At 43.8% G+C, this 17,478-nt stretch overlaps 1 protein-coding gene across 1 annotated transcript in view; it reads right to left on the bottom strand.

Moving 5' to 3' along the window:
* Nucleotides 1-17,478, bottom strand: part of LOC144593844 (dynein axonemal heavy chain 8-like) — a 624,642-nt gene that overhangs the window by 230,620 nt on the left and 376,544 nt on the right. Inside the window, exons 49-50 of the mRNA XM_078399962.1 lie at nucleotides 5,173-5,334; nucleotides 3,222-3,468 (exon numbers count right to left, since the gene is read on the bottom strand). Of these exons, the coding sequence (XP_078256088.1) occupies nucleotides 3,222-3,468; nucleotides 5,173-5,334 (409 nt within the window). The remainder of the gene's footprint in view (nucleotides 1-3,221; nucleotides 3,469-5,172; nucleotides 5,335-17,478) is intronic.

Genomic DNA, 17,478 nt, shown 5'->3' with positions numbered 1-17,478 from the left:
CATGGCTACCATATGTAGTATCTCCAAGATAACAAGGCATGTTTGATAACTCCTTACAATCTTGCAACGTACTACCACTTGTAAGTAGAAAGGCAGTATCGGCAGGTTCTCTGTCACTAGAAAAGTGCCAGCTTCAAGTTCCCATATAAGTCGTACACCATTCTAACTTTGAATTGTATCTACCATCCATCCATCACTGTCATTGCATCAAACCCCTTTCTACCTATCAAAATATTGATAGGAAACGTTTACAGGGATATGGGCCCAAGAGGGGAAAATAGAACTTGCTTTGATGAGCATCTTGATTGGCATGTATAAATTAGGCCAAGGGTCCTATTTCCAGGCTGAATTGCTCTATGATCCCAAGTATCAGAAAATGTAGTCAAGCGCATTATCAAGGCACATATTCCCCAATAACTTGCTTAATTTTGGGTGATTTGGATTTGCCAGAATTGATCCGTTCCAAACTTTATTATTGCCCTGAAAAAAAGTGTGTGTCAAAGCACTAAATTCCATGGTGAAAACTTGCTTCCTTTTAAAGAGATAGACTGTATGGGAACTTAGAGAGTGCAAGAAATTTCCAGGGCACAGAAGGAGAATTTGCTGACAAGTTGCAACTTGCCAGCAAATGCTGGGCCAGTATTATTTCTTTACTTAAAATACCAAGAATATCCAAGAAGATTATTAAAAACACAAGGAAATATGTTTATTTTAAAGGGGAAGACAAGTTATAGGAACCAGACAGCAAAACTAGGGTTAAGGCCAAGATCAGTTGTGATTTTATTGAATTAGGGATGGGTGTGAACCCGTTTGGTGCAAACCTCTCCTGCGAGCCCGACAACCCTCCTCAACTGATCCAAAACTCTTCTGCTGGCCTGGCAACCCTCCATGCAAACCTCTCCTGCAGGCACGGCAACCGCCGTTGGGTGCAAGCCTCTCCTGTGGACACGGCAACCCTCCCCCAACTGACGATCCATGGACCCGTTGGCGGCCAGGGTGTGTCCCCGGGGCCATGGGGGGGCGAGGGGGGCCAGGAAAGGGGAGAGGCCTTGTTGGCCATCGTGTCGGCCATCGCGAGCCGTGCACCCATTGGGTGGAAACCTCTCCTGTAGTGGCAGCATGGCGGCCACGGCCATCTTGTTTAACCCTCTGCCGCCGCGCTGCACCATGGGAGGAAGGTCAAGTGCGGGGCTCACCGGGATGGGCGCCAGTCCTCCCGGCTGGGGGGGGGGGTGCATTTATTAAAATTTCAGCTCGATGGCTGAGCAGCAGCAGCAGCTGGAGGGCACAGCAGCCACTCCCCCCTCCTCATTGGGCGCCACTCCCCTCACTCTGGTGGGTCCTGCCCCAAGCGGCCATCGTGGCCCCCGCCCCATCATTGGCCGCCACTCCCGTCACTCGGGCAGGTCCCATTGTGACGTCAAATGCGGCTGAACAGGGGAAATGGAAAAGTGATTTTTTAAACTTGAAAATGTCAATAACTTTAAAAATATAACACCAATTTGAATGAAACATGCCACTGCAGACCCCAGGACAATGGTGAGTAAGGTGGGCCTAAAATTGTCACACTATCGTGTACCATTTTGGCTGTATTTCCAGATCAACAGACACAAACAAATGGACAAACTAACAAATATATACAAGATAAGAGTTTTAGTAATATATATGATAGACCAAGTGGACTCGTTGGGTCCAAAGCACTCCTGCATTGGTGCAGCACCCTCTACTCCTCCCATTCTCCCCGGTGTGCTATCGTGTACCGTTTTGGCTGTAGTTCAGAAACAAACAAATGAGAGTTTTAGTATATAGATAGATGTAGCTGAAGGGCATATGCCCTTTTCTTTCTCCTATATCTCGGTTTTCATTGAGGATAATGTAAAGTCTCCTCATGTTCTATCAAGCCACGGCTACCTAACTTAATTAAGAAAAAAATTAAAGTATAGATTCCGATTAATTTATAGCCATATACACCCAAGTCCAATAAAATTCCTAGTACACATGTAGCTCACGGAGTAAACAATATACTTTGAGTAACAATAAATCTGATAGGAATGGGGAAGAAGCTGTTCCAAAAGTCTGGATGTCTGAGCTGTGAAGCTCCTGCATCTTTTCCCAGCAGTAGAAGAGAGAAAATGGTTTGGCCAGAGTGGCAGGCATCCCACGATCTTGTAGAAACAAGGAACTGCAGGTGCTGATTTACAGACAAAAAATACATAAAGTACTGGAGTATCTCAGCAGGTCAGGCAACATCTCTGAACAACTGGGGAAGGGACCAGATCCGAAATGTCACCCATCCCTATTCTTCAGATATGCTGCCTGACCCGTAGAGTTACTCCAGCACTTTGTGCCTTTTTTAAAAATCCTTACGGTACTTCCAGCCTTCCTGACCCATTGCACCCTGAAGATGGAAGTAAATGATGAGCCTATGGTGGAATGGGCTGTCTCCCCCATTCTCTGCAGGTTCGGGTAGTTAAGAGTTGATCAGATGGCACACCTGGCTGAGATGCATCCCGTACTTTCTGAAGTGCATCTGTAGAATTTCGAGAGAATCCTTGAGGACATGCCAAATCATCTCAGCACCTCAGAAAGCAAATACACTAATGCGCTTTCAAGATCACCACATCAGTACTAAGGGTCCAGGCTAGTTTGCTGGTTATTATGGATGCCTCGAAACATAAATCTGTCGACCATCTCTGCAGCATCTCAGTTGATGAAGTCTGGGCTGCGTTCACTCCCACACTTCTTTAGGTCAACAATCAACTCTTTTGTCTTGCCGATGTTAAGGGCTAAGTCATTGTCCCAACATTATGAATAAGGTCCTCGATTCCTTTTCCTATATTTCGTCTGATCATTGTTGTTGATCTGGCCGACAACAACTATATCATCAATGAATCTATGGTTCGAGTTACTGTTGTACTTGGCCACACAGTCATGGATGTATCGGGAATAGAACAAGGGACTGAGTACAGTACTTTGATGGGCACTAGGGTTGATCTTAATATAGCTATCTGGAGAATCGTTTATCATTTTGGTGTCAAGTAGGTTAAAATTTATAATATACCGATCGATAATGTTATTATCGGACTCAGATACTTTTGGATAATTTTTTATTCTCACTACCTGGACAATTGTCCTGCTTTCATCCCATTGGAATGTATCTGTCTCACTGGTTTCAAAAAATGTAAACAATTTACAATAAAGAATTTCAAAATTAGAGTCACCTTTTTTTGCTTTGATGGATTTTCTCCAAAGAGTTGAGAAGATTCCATCAGTCCAGTCATTAGTTGCTATATCCAATCGCCCAAACATCTGTGGTGCTGTAATAGCCTTAGGATTCATTCTCATCTCCCGATGAGGGGCTCCACATTCAGTCATTGCTTTCATCAGGATGCGAATGACGCAAGTCTTTCCAGAACCACTGGGACCCAATGTCATCAGCCCATGACGAACTCTGGCTGTTTCATATAGCTGTAAATTGAACAACAGTGTCTTGAAACTCCACATGGCAAAAATAAGATTGGAGTAATTGGCTTTTTATACTAGCAGGGAGGTGGAATTGTGGAATATTATACAGAAAGTGGGAATTCAGCCCAACATGTCTGTGCTGGTTGAGACAAATACCCAATCTAATTCTACCAGCCAGCTAGTCATGGTGCTTGAAGTACACATCTAGGAACATTTTTATGTGATGATGGTTTCAACTTCTACCATCCTTCCGGATAGTGGGTTTCAGTCACCTACAATTTTCTTTGTGAAAATAATTATTCTCGAATTCTTCAAGCACCATCAGATTGTTAATAGTCTCATTTGATATCACTAAATTAAATATGGCTTTCATAAAGTGATTTGTTCCAGGACGGACCAATGCAGAAAACCACCCCAAGCAACAAGAAATTTCAATTCTTTCTGATTTCACTTACTATTTACAGTATACCAATGGATAAATGAATTAGGATGAGCTAATTAGTTTTGCAAAATTGATAATTAGTTTCTAATTTTAACAGTTTTGTACAGGCCAACTTGGCTGCTTAGGTGATGTATAGCAAAAGCAATTATTCCATTAAAATAACGATATTCAGTGGGATCTGTGCTGGGATCTCTGTTGCTTGTGATATATACAATTGACTTGGAAGTAAACAAGTTGATTGGGTTAGTAAGTTTGCTGTTAACACCAAAATTGCTGAGGAGTGTGTGGATGGCTGTCAAAGTAAAAAATGGGGTTCAGTCAGCGACAGAAATGGGCAGAGAAATGGCGGATGGAGTTTAATCTGAGCAAGTGTGAGGTGTTGGACTTTGGGAGATTGAGTGTAAGGGGAAAATATACAATTTATCGCAAGAGCCTTAATAGCGTTGATGTAAGGAGGGATCTTGGGTTCTCAGCCATAACTGCCTGAAAGTGGCAACACAAGTAGATAGAGTAGTAAAAAAGATCTATGGTATGCTTCCCTTCACTTGTTGGGGCATTGAGTATAATAGTCAGGAATTCATGATGTAGCTTTATAGGACTTTGGTTAGGCTGTGGTTGGAGTATTGTGTGCATAGAGTTCTGGTCGCCCTATGAGAGGAAGGATATGGAGGCTTTGGAAAGGGCACAAAGGAGGTTTACAGGAATGATGCTTGGATTATGTTGAGAGGAGACCCGATAGAAGTATACTGTACAAAATTATGAAAGGCATAGATAGGGTAGACAGTCAGAACCTTTTTCCCAGAATGGAAATATCATACACTCAAGAGCATAGATTTAAGGTGAGGGGGGCAAAGTTTAAAGGAGATATGTGGGGAGAAGTGGTTTTTTTCATAGAGGGTGGTAAATGCATAGAATGTGCTGCCAGGAGTGGTGGTGGAGGCAGATACGATAGTGGCATTTAAAATACTTTAGGATAGGCACATGGATATACAGGGAATGGAGGGGTAATGGATTATGTGCAGCCAGATACAGTAAGTGTTGGTCTTGGCATCATGTTTGGCACAGACATTGTGGGCCAAATATCTTGTTCCTTGTGCTGTACTGTTCTAACTTGTTTATTAGTTCACTGATTTAACGATTTTTTTGATATATTAGAACGACAGATGGAAATTTCTATATGCTTCACAAATTTTACAACATTAACGTTTGGTTATTGTCTACATGAAATATTAAAATGGTATATGTTTGCAGCTCAATTACATTACCTGAACAAGTTTAAGATTCCATGGAGGGTGATTAACTAATCCTGCAATTTCCACCTGATTAGCAACAGCTCCCTGTAGTTCCACATAGGTACTACTATCCAATTGTATACCAGGGAACAGGTCACTGATCAGACTAAGGAATAGGGGTTCATCTTCATCCACCTGGGAATTAAATGCAATACAATTATGATTTGAAGTAAAAGAAGAAAATGCTGAATAGATCAAGCAGTTTCTGGTACATAGGAACGATGGCACCCTGGTTATGTACCAGATTAGAAGTCTGGATACCTAGATGCGAGTTCAAATTTTCATGGAAGCAAGAAATTTGTGGCTAATAATTAATTAGATAATTAATTTTAAAAACAAACTATTCTCGGTAGATGGTGATAATAAAACTAGTAGGTTATTGAAAAACCCTATCTGATTCACCATTGTCACTACTTGATCTAACCCACATGTAACTCTAAATGTAAAGCAATGAAGTTGATTCCCAGTTGGCCTAGTAAGCATGCCATTCAGCTACATAGAAAGCCATAAAGCTGAACTATATTCAGAATGAAATAAACCAATCGCCTTGACCTAGGTGCTGAATTCCAATACAGCAAATGACACTTTTATAGACAATAGACAATAGACAATAGGTGCAGGAGTAGGCCATTCAGCCCTTCGAGCCAGCACCGCCATTCAATGCGATCATGGCTGATCACTCTCAATCAGTACCCCGTTCCTGCCTTCTCCCCATACCCCCTCACTCCGCTATCCTTAAGAGCTCTATCCAGCTCTCTCTTGAAAGCATCCAACGAACTGGCCTCCACTGCCTTCTGAGGCAGAGAATTCCACACCTTCACCACCCTCTGACTGAAAAAGTTCTTCCTCATCTCCGTTCTAAATGGCCTACCCCTTATTCTCAAACTGTGGCCCCTTGTTCTGGACTCCCCCAACATTGGGAACATGTTATCTGCCTCTAATGTGTCCAATCCCCTAATTATCTTATATGTTTCAATAAGATCCCCCCTCATCCTTCTAAATTCCAGTGTATACAAGCCCAATCGCTCCAGCCTTTCAACATACGACAGTCCCGCCATTCCGGGAATTAACCTAGTGAACCTACGCTGCACGCCCTCCATAGCAAGAATATCCTTCCTCAAATTTGGAGACCAAAACTGCACACAGTACTCCAGGTGCGGTCTCACCAGGGCCCGGTACAACTGTAGAAGGACCTCTTTGCTCCTATACTCAACTCCTCTTGTTACGAAGGCCAACATTCCATTGGCTTTCTTCACTGCCTGCTGAACCTGCATGCTTCCTTTCATTGACTGATGCACTAGGACACCCAGATCTCGTTGAACTCCCCCTCCTCCTAACTTGACACCATTCAGATAATAATCTGCCTTTCTATTCTTACTTCCAAAGTGAATAACCTCACACTTACCTACATTAAACTGCATCTGCCATGTATCCGCCCACTCACACAACCTGTCCAAGTCACCCTGCAGCCTTATTGCATCTTCCTCACAATTCACACTACCCCCCAACTTAGTATCATCTGCAAATTTGCTAATGGTACTTTTAATCCCTTCGTCTAAGTCATTAATGTATATCGTAAATAGCTGGGGTCCCAGCACCGAACCTTGCGGTACCCCACTGGTCACTGCCTGCCATTCCGAAAGGGACCCATTTATCCCCACTCTTTGCTTTCTGTCTGTCAACCAATTTTCTATCCATGTCAGTACCCTACCCCCAATACCATGTGCCCTAATTTTGCCCACTAATCTCCTATGTGGGACCTTGTCGAAGGCTTTCTGAAAGTCGAGGTACACCACATCCACTGACTCTCCCTTGTCAATTTTCCTAGTTACATCCTCAAAAAATTCCAGTAGATTTGTCAAGCATGATTTCCCCTTCGTAAATCCATGCTGACTCGGAACGATCCCGTTACTGCTATCCAAATGCTCAGCAATTTCGTCTTTTATAATTGACTCCAGCATCTTCCCCACCACTGATGTCAGACTAACTGGTCTATAATTACCCGTTTTCTCTCTCCCTCCTTTCTTAAAAAGTGGGATAACATTTGCTATCCTCCAATCCACAGGAACTGATCCTGAATCTATAGAACATTGAAAAATGATCTCCAATGCTTCCACTATTTCTAGAGCCACCTCCTTAAGTACTCTGGGATGCAGACCATCAGGCCCTGGGGATTTATCAGCCTTCAGTCCCATCAGTCTACCCAAAACCATTTCCTGCCTAATGTGGATTTCCTTCAGTTCCTCCATCACCCTAGGTTCTCCGGCCCCTAGAACATTTGGGAGATTGTGTGTATCTTCCTCAGTGAAGACAGATCCAAAGTAACGGTTTAACTCGTCTGCCATTTCTTTGTTCCCCATAATAAATTCCCCTGCTTCTGTCTTCAAGGGACCCACATTTGCCTTGACTATTTTTTTCCTCTTCACGTACCTAAAAAAACTTTTGCTATCCTCCTTTATATTATTGGCTAGTTTACCCTCGTACCTCATCTTTTCTCCCCGTATTGCCTTTTTAGTTAACTTTTGTTGCTCTTTAAAAGAGTCCCAATCCTCTGTCTTCCCACTCTTCTTTGCTATGTTATACTTCCTCTCCTTAATTTTTATGCTGTCCCTGACTTCCCTCGTCAGCCACAGGTGTCTCTTACTCCCCTTAGAGTCTTTCCACCTCTTTGGAATAAATTGATCCTGCAACCTCTGCATTATTCCCAGGAATACCTGCCATTGCTGTTCTACCGTCTTCCCTGCTAGGGCCTCCTTCCAATCAATTTTGGCCAGCTCCTGCCTCATGCCTCTGTAATCCCCTTTGCTATACTGTAATACCGACACTTCCGATTTTCCCTTCTGCCTTTCCATTTGCAGAGTAAAACTTATCATGTTGTGATCACTGCCTCCTAATGGCTCTTTTACCTCTAGTCCCCTTTAGATCTTTCATCCTTGCAAAGTCCTCCTGGTGAACATCTGTAGATGTCTAAATTTAGGGGAGCTGCCTCATAGACTAATCAAGTGAAAGCCTGCCTATCATCACTATGAGATATCCATACCTACAGTTGAGCTAGACACCTCAATCGCAATTATTGTATTTAACCTTTCCTTAATGGAGGTACAGACCCATCAAAATTGGTTTTACAATAGTGTACAGGTGCAAAGGAGTAGTCCTAAATATCTTTCACATTGATTCCAAATACAATGAAGTTGTAGCACTTCAGGTCAAACATGAAGTAGGAAATCTACCAATAGGCATAATTAACGGACCCGGGAGTGAGTATGTATAAGATGCTGAGCAGGGTATTGCAGCACTGTTTTCTGATCCCGACAAGCTTAGCGAGTAAACTCAAGAGTGTTTAATTGTCATATGCACTGGAAACAGAACAATGAAATTCTTACTTGCTGCAGCTTTACAGGCATATTGATGCCTGTCAGAACAAATAAATATCCAATTAGTGCCTAAAAGGTGCTAAGCTCAGCACAGAAGTCTTTTTGGAGGTGCCATTATGAGAGTTGTTCTGTTTGAGTTCCAAATGCGATGCTACAGGGAGTTAGAGGAATAGATTATGGAAATATGGAAAAACAACAAAGTTGTCACCGTGGATGACTTTAACTTCCCCAATATTAACCAGAACTTCCTTACTGCAAAGGGCTTTTTGGGACATAATTTGTGAGGTGTATCCAAAAGAGTTTCTTGAAACAGTATGTGGATAGTCGAACTCAAGAAGGAGCCATACCGGATTTTGTATTGGAAAATGAGAATGGTCAGGTGACTGGCATTTCAGTGAAAGAGTATTTTGGGAACAGTGATCACAACAGTATTAAGATAATTATAAATAAGGATAGGTCTGGACCTTGGGAGAAAACTAAATTGGAGTAAGATAAATAACATTGTTCGGCAGGAGCCGGAGAGAGTAAATTGGGTATCTGAGAGCATCTGTCATTGGGTAATTCCACATCCACATGTGCGAGTTGTTTAAAGATCAGCTGATCAGATCAGACCAGACCAAAACGAAAAAGGAAGCACATGTAAGGTTTTGAAAGATTATATCTGGCAGGGCCTTTGAGGAATATAAGGCAAGCAGAAAAGAACTCAAACAGGCTATTAAAAAGGCCAAAATGGGCAATGTCATATTAAAGAAAATCCCAATGTGATAGGTACATTAAAAACATGAGGGTAACTCGGAAGAAGGTTAGACATTCATAAAAGAGGGAATTAATGGTTGGAGCCGGACGATGTAGGTGAACTACTAAAAAAGTATTTTGCATACGTATTCTCCAAGGAGAAGGGCATGGAGGATAGTGAGGTCAGTGCAGGGCATACTGATATGCTGGAGCATTTTGAGAAGGAGTGGTTTGGGGTCACTTGAAGAGCATTAAGATGGATAAATCCTCTGGGTCACATGGGTACTAACCCAGGTTATTGAGGGAGACAAGAGAGGAGATTTTAAAGGCCTTGACAAAGATTTTTGCATCTTTTCATGTCACAGGTAAGGACTCGGAGGAATGGAAACATAGTCAATGTTGTTCCCTTGCTTTAGAAGGGGAGCAGAGATAATCCAGGAAATTATATGCTGGTGTGCCTAATGTTATTTGTAGTGAAGCTATTGAAAAGGATCCTTCTGGATAGGATTTACTCATATTTGGAAGGGAATGGGATAATGTCTTAATAACTTGATTAGGTTTTTTTGAGGAGGTGACAAAGGTGATTGATAAGGGTATGGCAGTGTATGATATCTATATGATAAAGTTCCTCATGGTAAGATGATTCAGAAGACAAAGGTACATAGAATCTATGATGACTTGGTAGTTTGTATTCAGAAATGGCGTATCCATAGAAGACAAAGGGTGAAGAGTGTTATTCTGGTTAGACATCTGTGAACAGTGGTTGTGTGCAGTTCCGGTTGCCCCATTACAGGACAGATACCAAAATGCTGTCTGGTTTAGAAGGCATTAGTTATAAGGTGAGGTTGGTCAAACAAGGATTGCTTTCTCTGGAGAATCAGAAGTTGAGAGGAGACTTGATAGAAGTCAAAAAAATTATGAATGGCATAGATAGGAATGGCATAGACTGTTAGTATCTTTTTCTCCCAGCATGAAAATGTCAAAGACTATAGGGTGCAGCCTTAAGGTATGGAAGGGGGTTGGAAATAGGAGGTGAGTTTAAAGGAGATGAGCAGATCCTGTTTTTTTACACTGAGAGAAAGGGGTGCCTGGAATGCGCTGTCGGATTGGAGGGGGGGGGGGGAGGGGAGGGGGATGTGGTGGTGGAGGCAGATATGATAGTGGCATTTAAAAGGCTTTTGGATAGGTATATGGATATTCAGGGAATAGAGGGATATGGATAATCCTGGCAATGGAGCGTAGCCTAATTTGACATCTTGCTTTGCACAGACCTTGTGGGCTTAAGGTCCTGTTCCTGTGCTGTGCTGTTTTATATTTGAGTCGTAGGTGCTAGAGCAAAAAGGTGCAAAGAACAGGTAAGGACTTTACTCTTCAGATTTAATGTCGTTGGGTTACCAGTTAGGGCAGTCGTGTGCTGCTCCTGTTGAGTGACCACATCAAGGAGCTGGAGCTGGAGTTGGTGGCATTCAGGATAATCTGAGATGCTGAGAGAAGGTAAAACGAATAGGAAAGTGCAGAGATCCTTTGTGGCAATGCCCTTCAGTAGCAGGTTTATCTCTTTGGACACTGTTGGGGGGGATGGGCATGACCTTTCAGCAGGCAGCAACAGCAGTCAGCATCTGTGGCACCGTTATGGGCTCTGAATATACTGGAAAGCCAGGAGAATGGCAAGAGAAAGGAAATGCTGTATTTAATTCAATCCAGGGTGTAGATAGGCTCACAGACAATATAGACAATAGACAATAGGTGCAGGAGGAGGCCATTCGGCCCTTCGAGCCAGCACCACCATTCAATGTGAAGAGGAAAAAAATAGTCAAGGCAAATGTGGGTCCCTTGAAGACAGAAGCAGGGGAATTTATTATGGGGAACAAAAAAATGGCAGACGAGTTAAACCGTTACTTTGGATCTGTCTTCACTGAGGAAGATACACACAATCTCCCAAATGTTCTAGGGGCCGGAGAACCTAGGGTGATGGAGGAACTGAAGGAAATCCACATTAGGCAGGAAATGGTTTTGGGTAGACTGATGGGACTGAAGGCTGATAAATCCCCAGGGCCTGATGGTCTGCATCCCAGGGTACTTAAGGAGGTGGCTCTAGAAATAGTGGAAGCATTGGAGATCATTTTTCAATGTTCTATAGATTCAGGATCAGTTCCTGTGGATTGGAGGATAGCAAATGTTATCCCACTTTTTAAGAAAGGAGGGAGAGAGAAAACGGGTAATTATAGACCAGTTAGTCTGACATCAGTGGTGGGGAAGATGCTGGAGTCAATTATAAAAGACGAAATTGCTGAGCATTTGGATAGCAGTAACAGGATCATTCCGAGTCAGCATGGATTTACGAAGGGGAAATCATGCTTGACAAATCTACTGGTATTTTTTGAGGATGTAACTAGTAAAATTGACAGGGGAGAGTCAGTGGATGTGGTGTACCTCGACTTTCAGAAAGCCTTCAACAAGGTCCCACATAGGAGATTAGTGGGCAAAATTAGGGCACATGGTATTGGGGGTAGGGTACTGACATGGATAGAAAATTGGTTGACAGACAGAAAGCAAAGAGTGGGGATAAATGGGTCCCTTTCGGAATGGGAGGCAGTGACCAGTGGGGTACCGCAAGGTTCGGTGCTGGGACCCCAGCTATTTACGATATACATTAATGACTTAGACGAAGGGATTAAAAGTACCATTAGCAAATTTGCAGATGATACTAAGCTGGGGGGTAGTGTGAATTGTGAGGAAGATGCAATAAGGCTGCAGGGTGACTTGGACAGGTTGTGTGAGTGGGCGGATACATGGCAGATGCAGTTTAATGTAGATAAGTGTGAGGTTATTCACTTTGGAAGTAAGAATAGAAAGGCAGATTATTATCTGAATGGTGTCAAGTTAGGAGGAGGGGGAGTTCAACAAGATCTGGGTGTCCTAGTGCATCAGTCAATGAAAGGAAGCATGCAGGTACAGCAGGCAGTGAAGAAAGCCAATGGAATGTTGGCCTTCGTAACAAGAGGAGTTGAGTATAGGAGCAAAGAGGTCCTTCTACAGTTGTACCGGGCCCTGGTGAGACCGCACCTGGAGTACTGTGTGCAGTTTTGGTCTCCAAATTTGAGGAAGGATATTCTTGCTAAGGAGGGCGTGCAGCGTAGGTTCACTAGGTTAATTCCCGGAATGGCGGGACTGTCGTATGTTGAAAGGCTGGAGCGATTGGGCTTGTATACACTGGAATTTAGAAGGATGAGGGGGGATCTTATTGAAACATATAAGATAATTAGGGGATTGGACACATTAGAGGCAGGAAACATGTTCCCAATGTTGGGGGAGTCCAGAACAAGGGGCCACAGTTTAAGAATAAGGGGTAGGCCATTTAGAACGGAGATGAGGAAGAACTTTTTCAGTCAGAGAGTGGTGAAGGTGTGGAATTCTCTGCCTCAGAAGGCAGTGGAGGCCAGTTCGTTGGATGCTTTCAAGAGAGAGCTGGATAGAGCTCTTAAGGATAGCGGAGTGAGGGGGTATGGGGAGAAGGCAGGAACGGGGTACTGATTGAGAGTGATCAGCCATGATCGCATTGAATGGCGGTGCTGGCTCGAAGGGCTGAATGGCCTATTCCTGCACCTATTGTCTATTGTCTATTGTCTAATGTGATCATGGCTGATCATTCTCAATCAGTACCCCGTTCCTGCCTTCTCCCCATACCCCCTGACCGCTATCTTTAAGAGCTCTATCTAGCTCTCTCTTGAAAGCACCCAGAGAATTGGCCTCCACTGCCTTCTGAGGCAGAGAATTCCACAGATTTACAACTCTTTGACTGAAAAAGTTTTTCCTCATCTCCGTTCTAAATGGCCTACCCTTTATTATTAAACAGTGCCCCTGGTTCTGGACTCCCCCAACATTGGGAACATGTTTCCTGCCTCTAACGTGTCCAATCCCTTAATAATCTTATATGTTTCAATAAGATTCCCTCTCATCCTTCTAAATTCCAGTGCATACAAGCCCAGTCGCTCCAGTCTTTCAACATATGACAGTCCCTCTATTCCTGGAATTAACCTTGTAAACCTACGCTGCACGCCCTCAATAGCAAGAATGTCCTTCCTCAAATTTGGGACCAAAACTACACACAGGACCCCAGGTGTGGTCTCACTAGGGCCCTGTACAACTGCAGAAGGACCTCTTTGCTCCTATACTCAACTTCTCTTGTCATAAAGGCCAACATGCCATTAGCTTTTTTCACTGCCTGCTGTACCTGCATGCTAACTTTAAGTGACTGATGAACAAGGACACCCAGATCTCTTTGTACTTCCCCATTTCCTAACTTGACATCATTCAGATAATAATCTGCCTTCCTGTTCTTACCACCAATGTGGATAACCTCACATTTATCTACATTAAATTGCATCTGCCTAAACATGATGTATGCTTCCTTTTTTTCTGACCAGAGTCTCAATATTCATGTTGCCTGGAAAGTTGAAAATCTGGTGCCTGCAGTTTGGGTTACTACCTCACCTTCTGTGGCCACTAACCATGTATGACATCACCCTCACAAGAGTTAAGAAGATGGAAAGAACACAGCTCTTTTGTGAGAAAGTGGTTAGGTGTTCTTCGATGCCTGAGCAGTGTAGGCTTGTATGGTCAGGGGGTACATCAGCTGCCTCTCACTAGCCTCACAGAGGAGTTCAAGTGCATTAAAGTCAGACTAGAGATGACCCTGGCAGAATCGAGGGACATTGTCATCCGAGCTGCTGCCCCAACCCTGGCAACAGGAAAGAAGTGGACGGCTAAGAATGCGACACAGCAGGCAAAATCTGCTCTCCACCAAGGCGACATGATTGGGCAAGTCCAACACGGACGAAGTGGCTTGGGGCTTGGCGGAAAGCGACCTTGCTGGAACAAGGCATCCTCACTGGAGCGCCGGAAGTTGGTCACGGCCGAAGCCCGCCGACAGGAGGAGTCGAGTGGGTGTGCCAAGTCTGTGTCGCAAGCTAAACAGGGCCAGTGGATGAGATGGGAGTGTGGAAAAGCGGAAGATCAGCTGGAAGGACATGTGGGAGATGGAGGAGAGCAGGATAAGCTTCCTCATTTGGGCAACCTACGATGTCCTTCCTAGCCCAAAAAATCTCAACCAATGGCTGGGCGAAGATCCATCTTGCCCCCTGTGTTCAACACCAGCCATGCTTAAGCATATCCTCACTGGGTGTAAAGTGAGCCTCTCCCAAGGACGGTACACCTAGAGACATAATCAAGTGCTCAAATGCCTGGCAGCGACTCTGGAAAGCAGGAGAACAACCAACAATGCCCTGCCGCCCAGAACAACCAACCCAGTTATGCCAATTGCCTTTGTTCGGGAGGGGGAACAAAAGCAACGGAAAATTCCACCAAGGACAAGGTTTGGACAGCTGGAGGCAGCCCGGGACTGGCAGATGCTGGTGGATGTGGACCAACGGCTTACAGTTCTATCAGAGATAGCCATCACCAACTTGAGGCCTGATCTTGTCCTCTGGTCCAACTCTCAGCGCATGGTGTATTTTGTGGAGCTCACAGTCCCTTGGGAGGATGCTGTGCAGGAAGCCTTTGAAAGAAAGAAACTGCGCTACACAGAGCTTGCAGCGGAGGCAGAACAACGGGGCTGGAGAGCAAAGATCTGCCCGGTAGAAGTTGGATGTCGAGGATTTGTGGCAACATCTACCGTAAGACTGATGAAGGACCAGGGGATCAGCGGACAAGCCCTACGCCAGGCTATCAAGGAAACATCACAGGTGGCAGAGCGGAGTAGCCAGTGGCTCTGGCTGAAGAGGAAAGACCCCATCTGGTCTCCCAAATAAGCCAGCTAGGCAGATGCAGAAGGGGGTGGTTCTGGGACGGATCCTACTGGAGACGTCGTGGATCCAATCAGCGAAACGTCGATGAAAGTAGGTGCCCACTTGATAACCCCAATGACGTGTCTGTCTAGCCTTTCTCAACATCGGAGGAGCATAGGTGAGTGCATAAGCCTCCCATCACCACCGGGAGCAAGTTGACATTTGGCACTTTGGATTTCTAACATCTTGTCCTGTGTATTTGGAAACATTCATACACAATAGTCACAAGGATATGATAAGCTTAATAAAACATAGCTGAGAAATAGGGTAAACTATTCCAGGGTACAGATGTCACAGACAATCAAGTGGTATAGCGAAGAAAGGTGTGTGGGGGTGGGATGGGGGAGGCTTGCCTTTTTGATGATAAAGAACATAATAACAAAGCTGATTCTTGGAGGATCGTGCAGTGGGTTCCTATATCAGTCGAACTTAGGAAAACAAAAGGGATGATTACTTTGATGGGACCATATTAAAGGCTTGCCAATAGTCAGTGGGAATCAGAGGAGTAGATGTGCAGGGAAATCACAGAGAGTTGTAACAATAATAAGGTAGTATTAGTGGGAGATTTTAACTTCCCCAATATTGTCAGGATCATGCATAGTACAAAGGAATTGAACAAGGTGGAACTTGTTAAATGTGTCCAAGAAAGCTTCCTTAATCAATGGATAGAGGACTGCAATAGAGAGTGCAACATTGGACCTCCTCTGAGGGAATGAGGTAGGGCATGTGGCTGTAGAATCATTTAAGGAAACTTTGGGACTGGTGACTATAATTTGGTTAGTTTTAAAGTAATTATGGAGAAAGATAGGACTAGTCCACAAGTCAAGCTCCTAAATTGGGGCAAGGCCAATTTTGGAGGTGTAGCGGGAACTTGTAGAGGTTGATTGGGTGAGACTGTTTGCAGGTAAAGGAACAGATGGCAAATCGGAGCCTTTAAAAGTGTGATAGCAAGAGCTGAGGACCAGCATGTTCCAAGTGGGATGAAGGGCAAGGCTGGCAAGTTTAGGGAATCCTGGTTCATGAGAGATATTGAGACTCTGGTCAGAAAAAAAGGAAGCATATGTCATGTTTAGGCAGTTGGGATCAAACAAATCCCTTTTAGATCATAGATGTGCAGTAGCACACTTAAAAGGGAATTCAGAAAGGAAAATAAAAAGAGCTCAGATGAATTTGGCAAACAAGGTAAAGGAAAATCCCAAGAGATCTTATAGGTATATTATGACTAAAAGGATGGTTGAAGAGAGAATAAGTCCCCATAAAAATTAGTATTGCGACTATGTATGGAGCTGCAGGAAATTGATGAGATTTTTAATGAACATTTCTCATCAAATGTTACTGTGGAGAAGATCATAGAAACTAAGTGAGGAAAAAGATTGTGCTGTATTGGACCATATACAAAATATCAAAGAGGAGCTGTTGGTGGTCCAGAACCTGACTAAGTGCAACCTTGAAACTTGCGGGAAGCTAATGAAGGAATTGCGGAGGACCTCACAGAGGTATTTGCATCAGGTTTTGCCACATGTGAAGCTCCAGAACACTGGAGGGTAGCTAATGTTGTACCATTATTTAAGAAGGGCAGCGTGAAGAAGCCAGGGAACCGGTGTCAGTAAGCCAGACATCAATGGTAGGAAAGTTACTGGAGGGTATTCCGAGGGAGAGGAAAAGATCTACCAACATTCGGATAGACAAGGACTGATTAGGAATAGTCAGCATAGCTTCGTGAATTAAAAATCATACCTTACAAATGTGTTCTAGTTTTTATCTACAGACCCCCAAATAGTAGCCCGGATGTAGGGTGTAAGTTGCAGCAGGAGTTAAAACTGGCATGTAACAAAGGTAATGCCACTGTGGTGATGGGGGATTTCAATATGGTAAAAGGATGATTGAAGACTGGCAAAATCATGTTGGTTTTGGGCTCCAAAAAAGAGAGTTTGTAGAGTGCCTCCGAGATGGATACTTAGAGCAGCTTGTACTGGAGCCTACCAGAGAAAAGGTAATTCTGGATTTTGTGTTGTCCAATGAACCAGATTTGATAAGAGAACTTGAGGTAAGTGATCATGAAGATAGTGTTCATAATATGATTAGTTTTAATCTGCAATTTGAGAGGGAGAAGGTTAAATCGGAAGTGTCAGTGTTGCAGTTGAACAAAGGGGACTATGAAGGCATGAGAGAGGAGCTGGCCAAGGTCGACTGGAAAGGGATCCTAGCAGGAATGAAGGTGGAACAGCAATGGCAGGAATTTCTGGGCATAATCTGGAAGATGCAGGATCATTTCATTCCAATGCGAAAGAAAGATTCTAAGGGGAGTAGGAGGCAACCATGGC

Source organism: Rhinoraja longicauda, chromosome 5 (assembly GCF_053455715.1).
Source record: "Rhinoraja longicauda isolate Sanriku21f chromosome 5, sRhiLon1.1, whole genome shotgun sequence".
NCBI lineage: Eukaryota > Metazoa > Chordata > Chondrichthyes > Rajiformes > Arhynchobatidae > Rhinoraja > Rhinoraja longicauda.
This window is presented reverse-complemented; position numbering and strand designations above follow the sequence as displayed.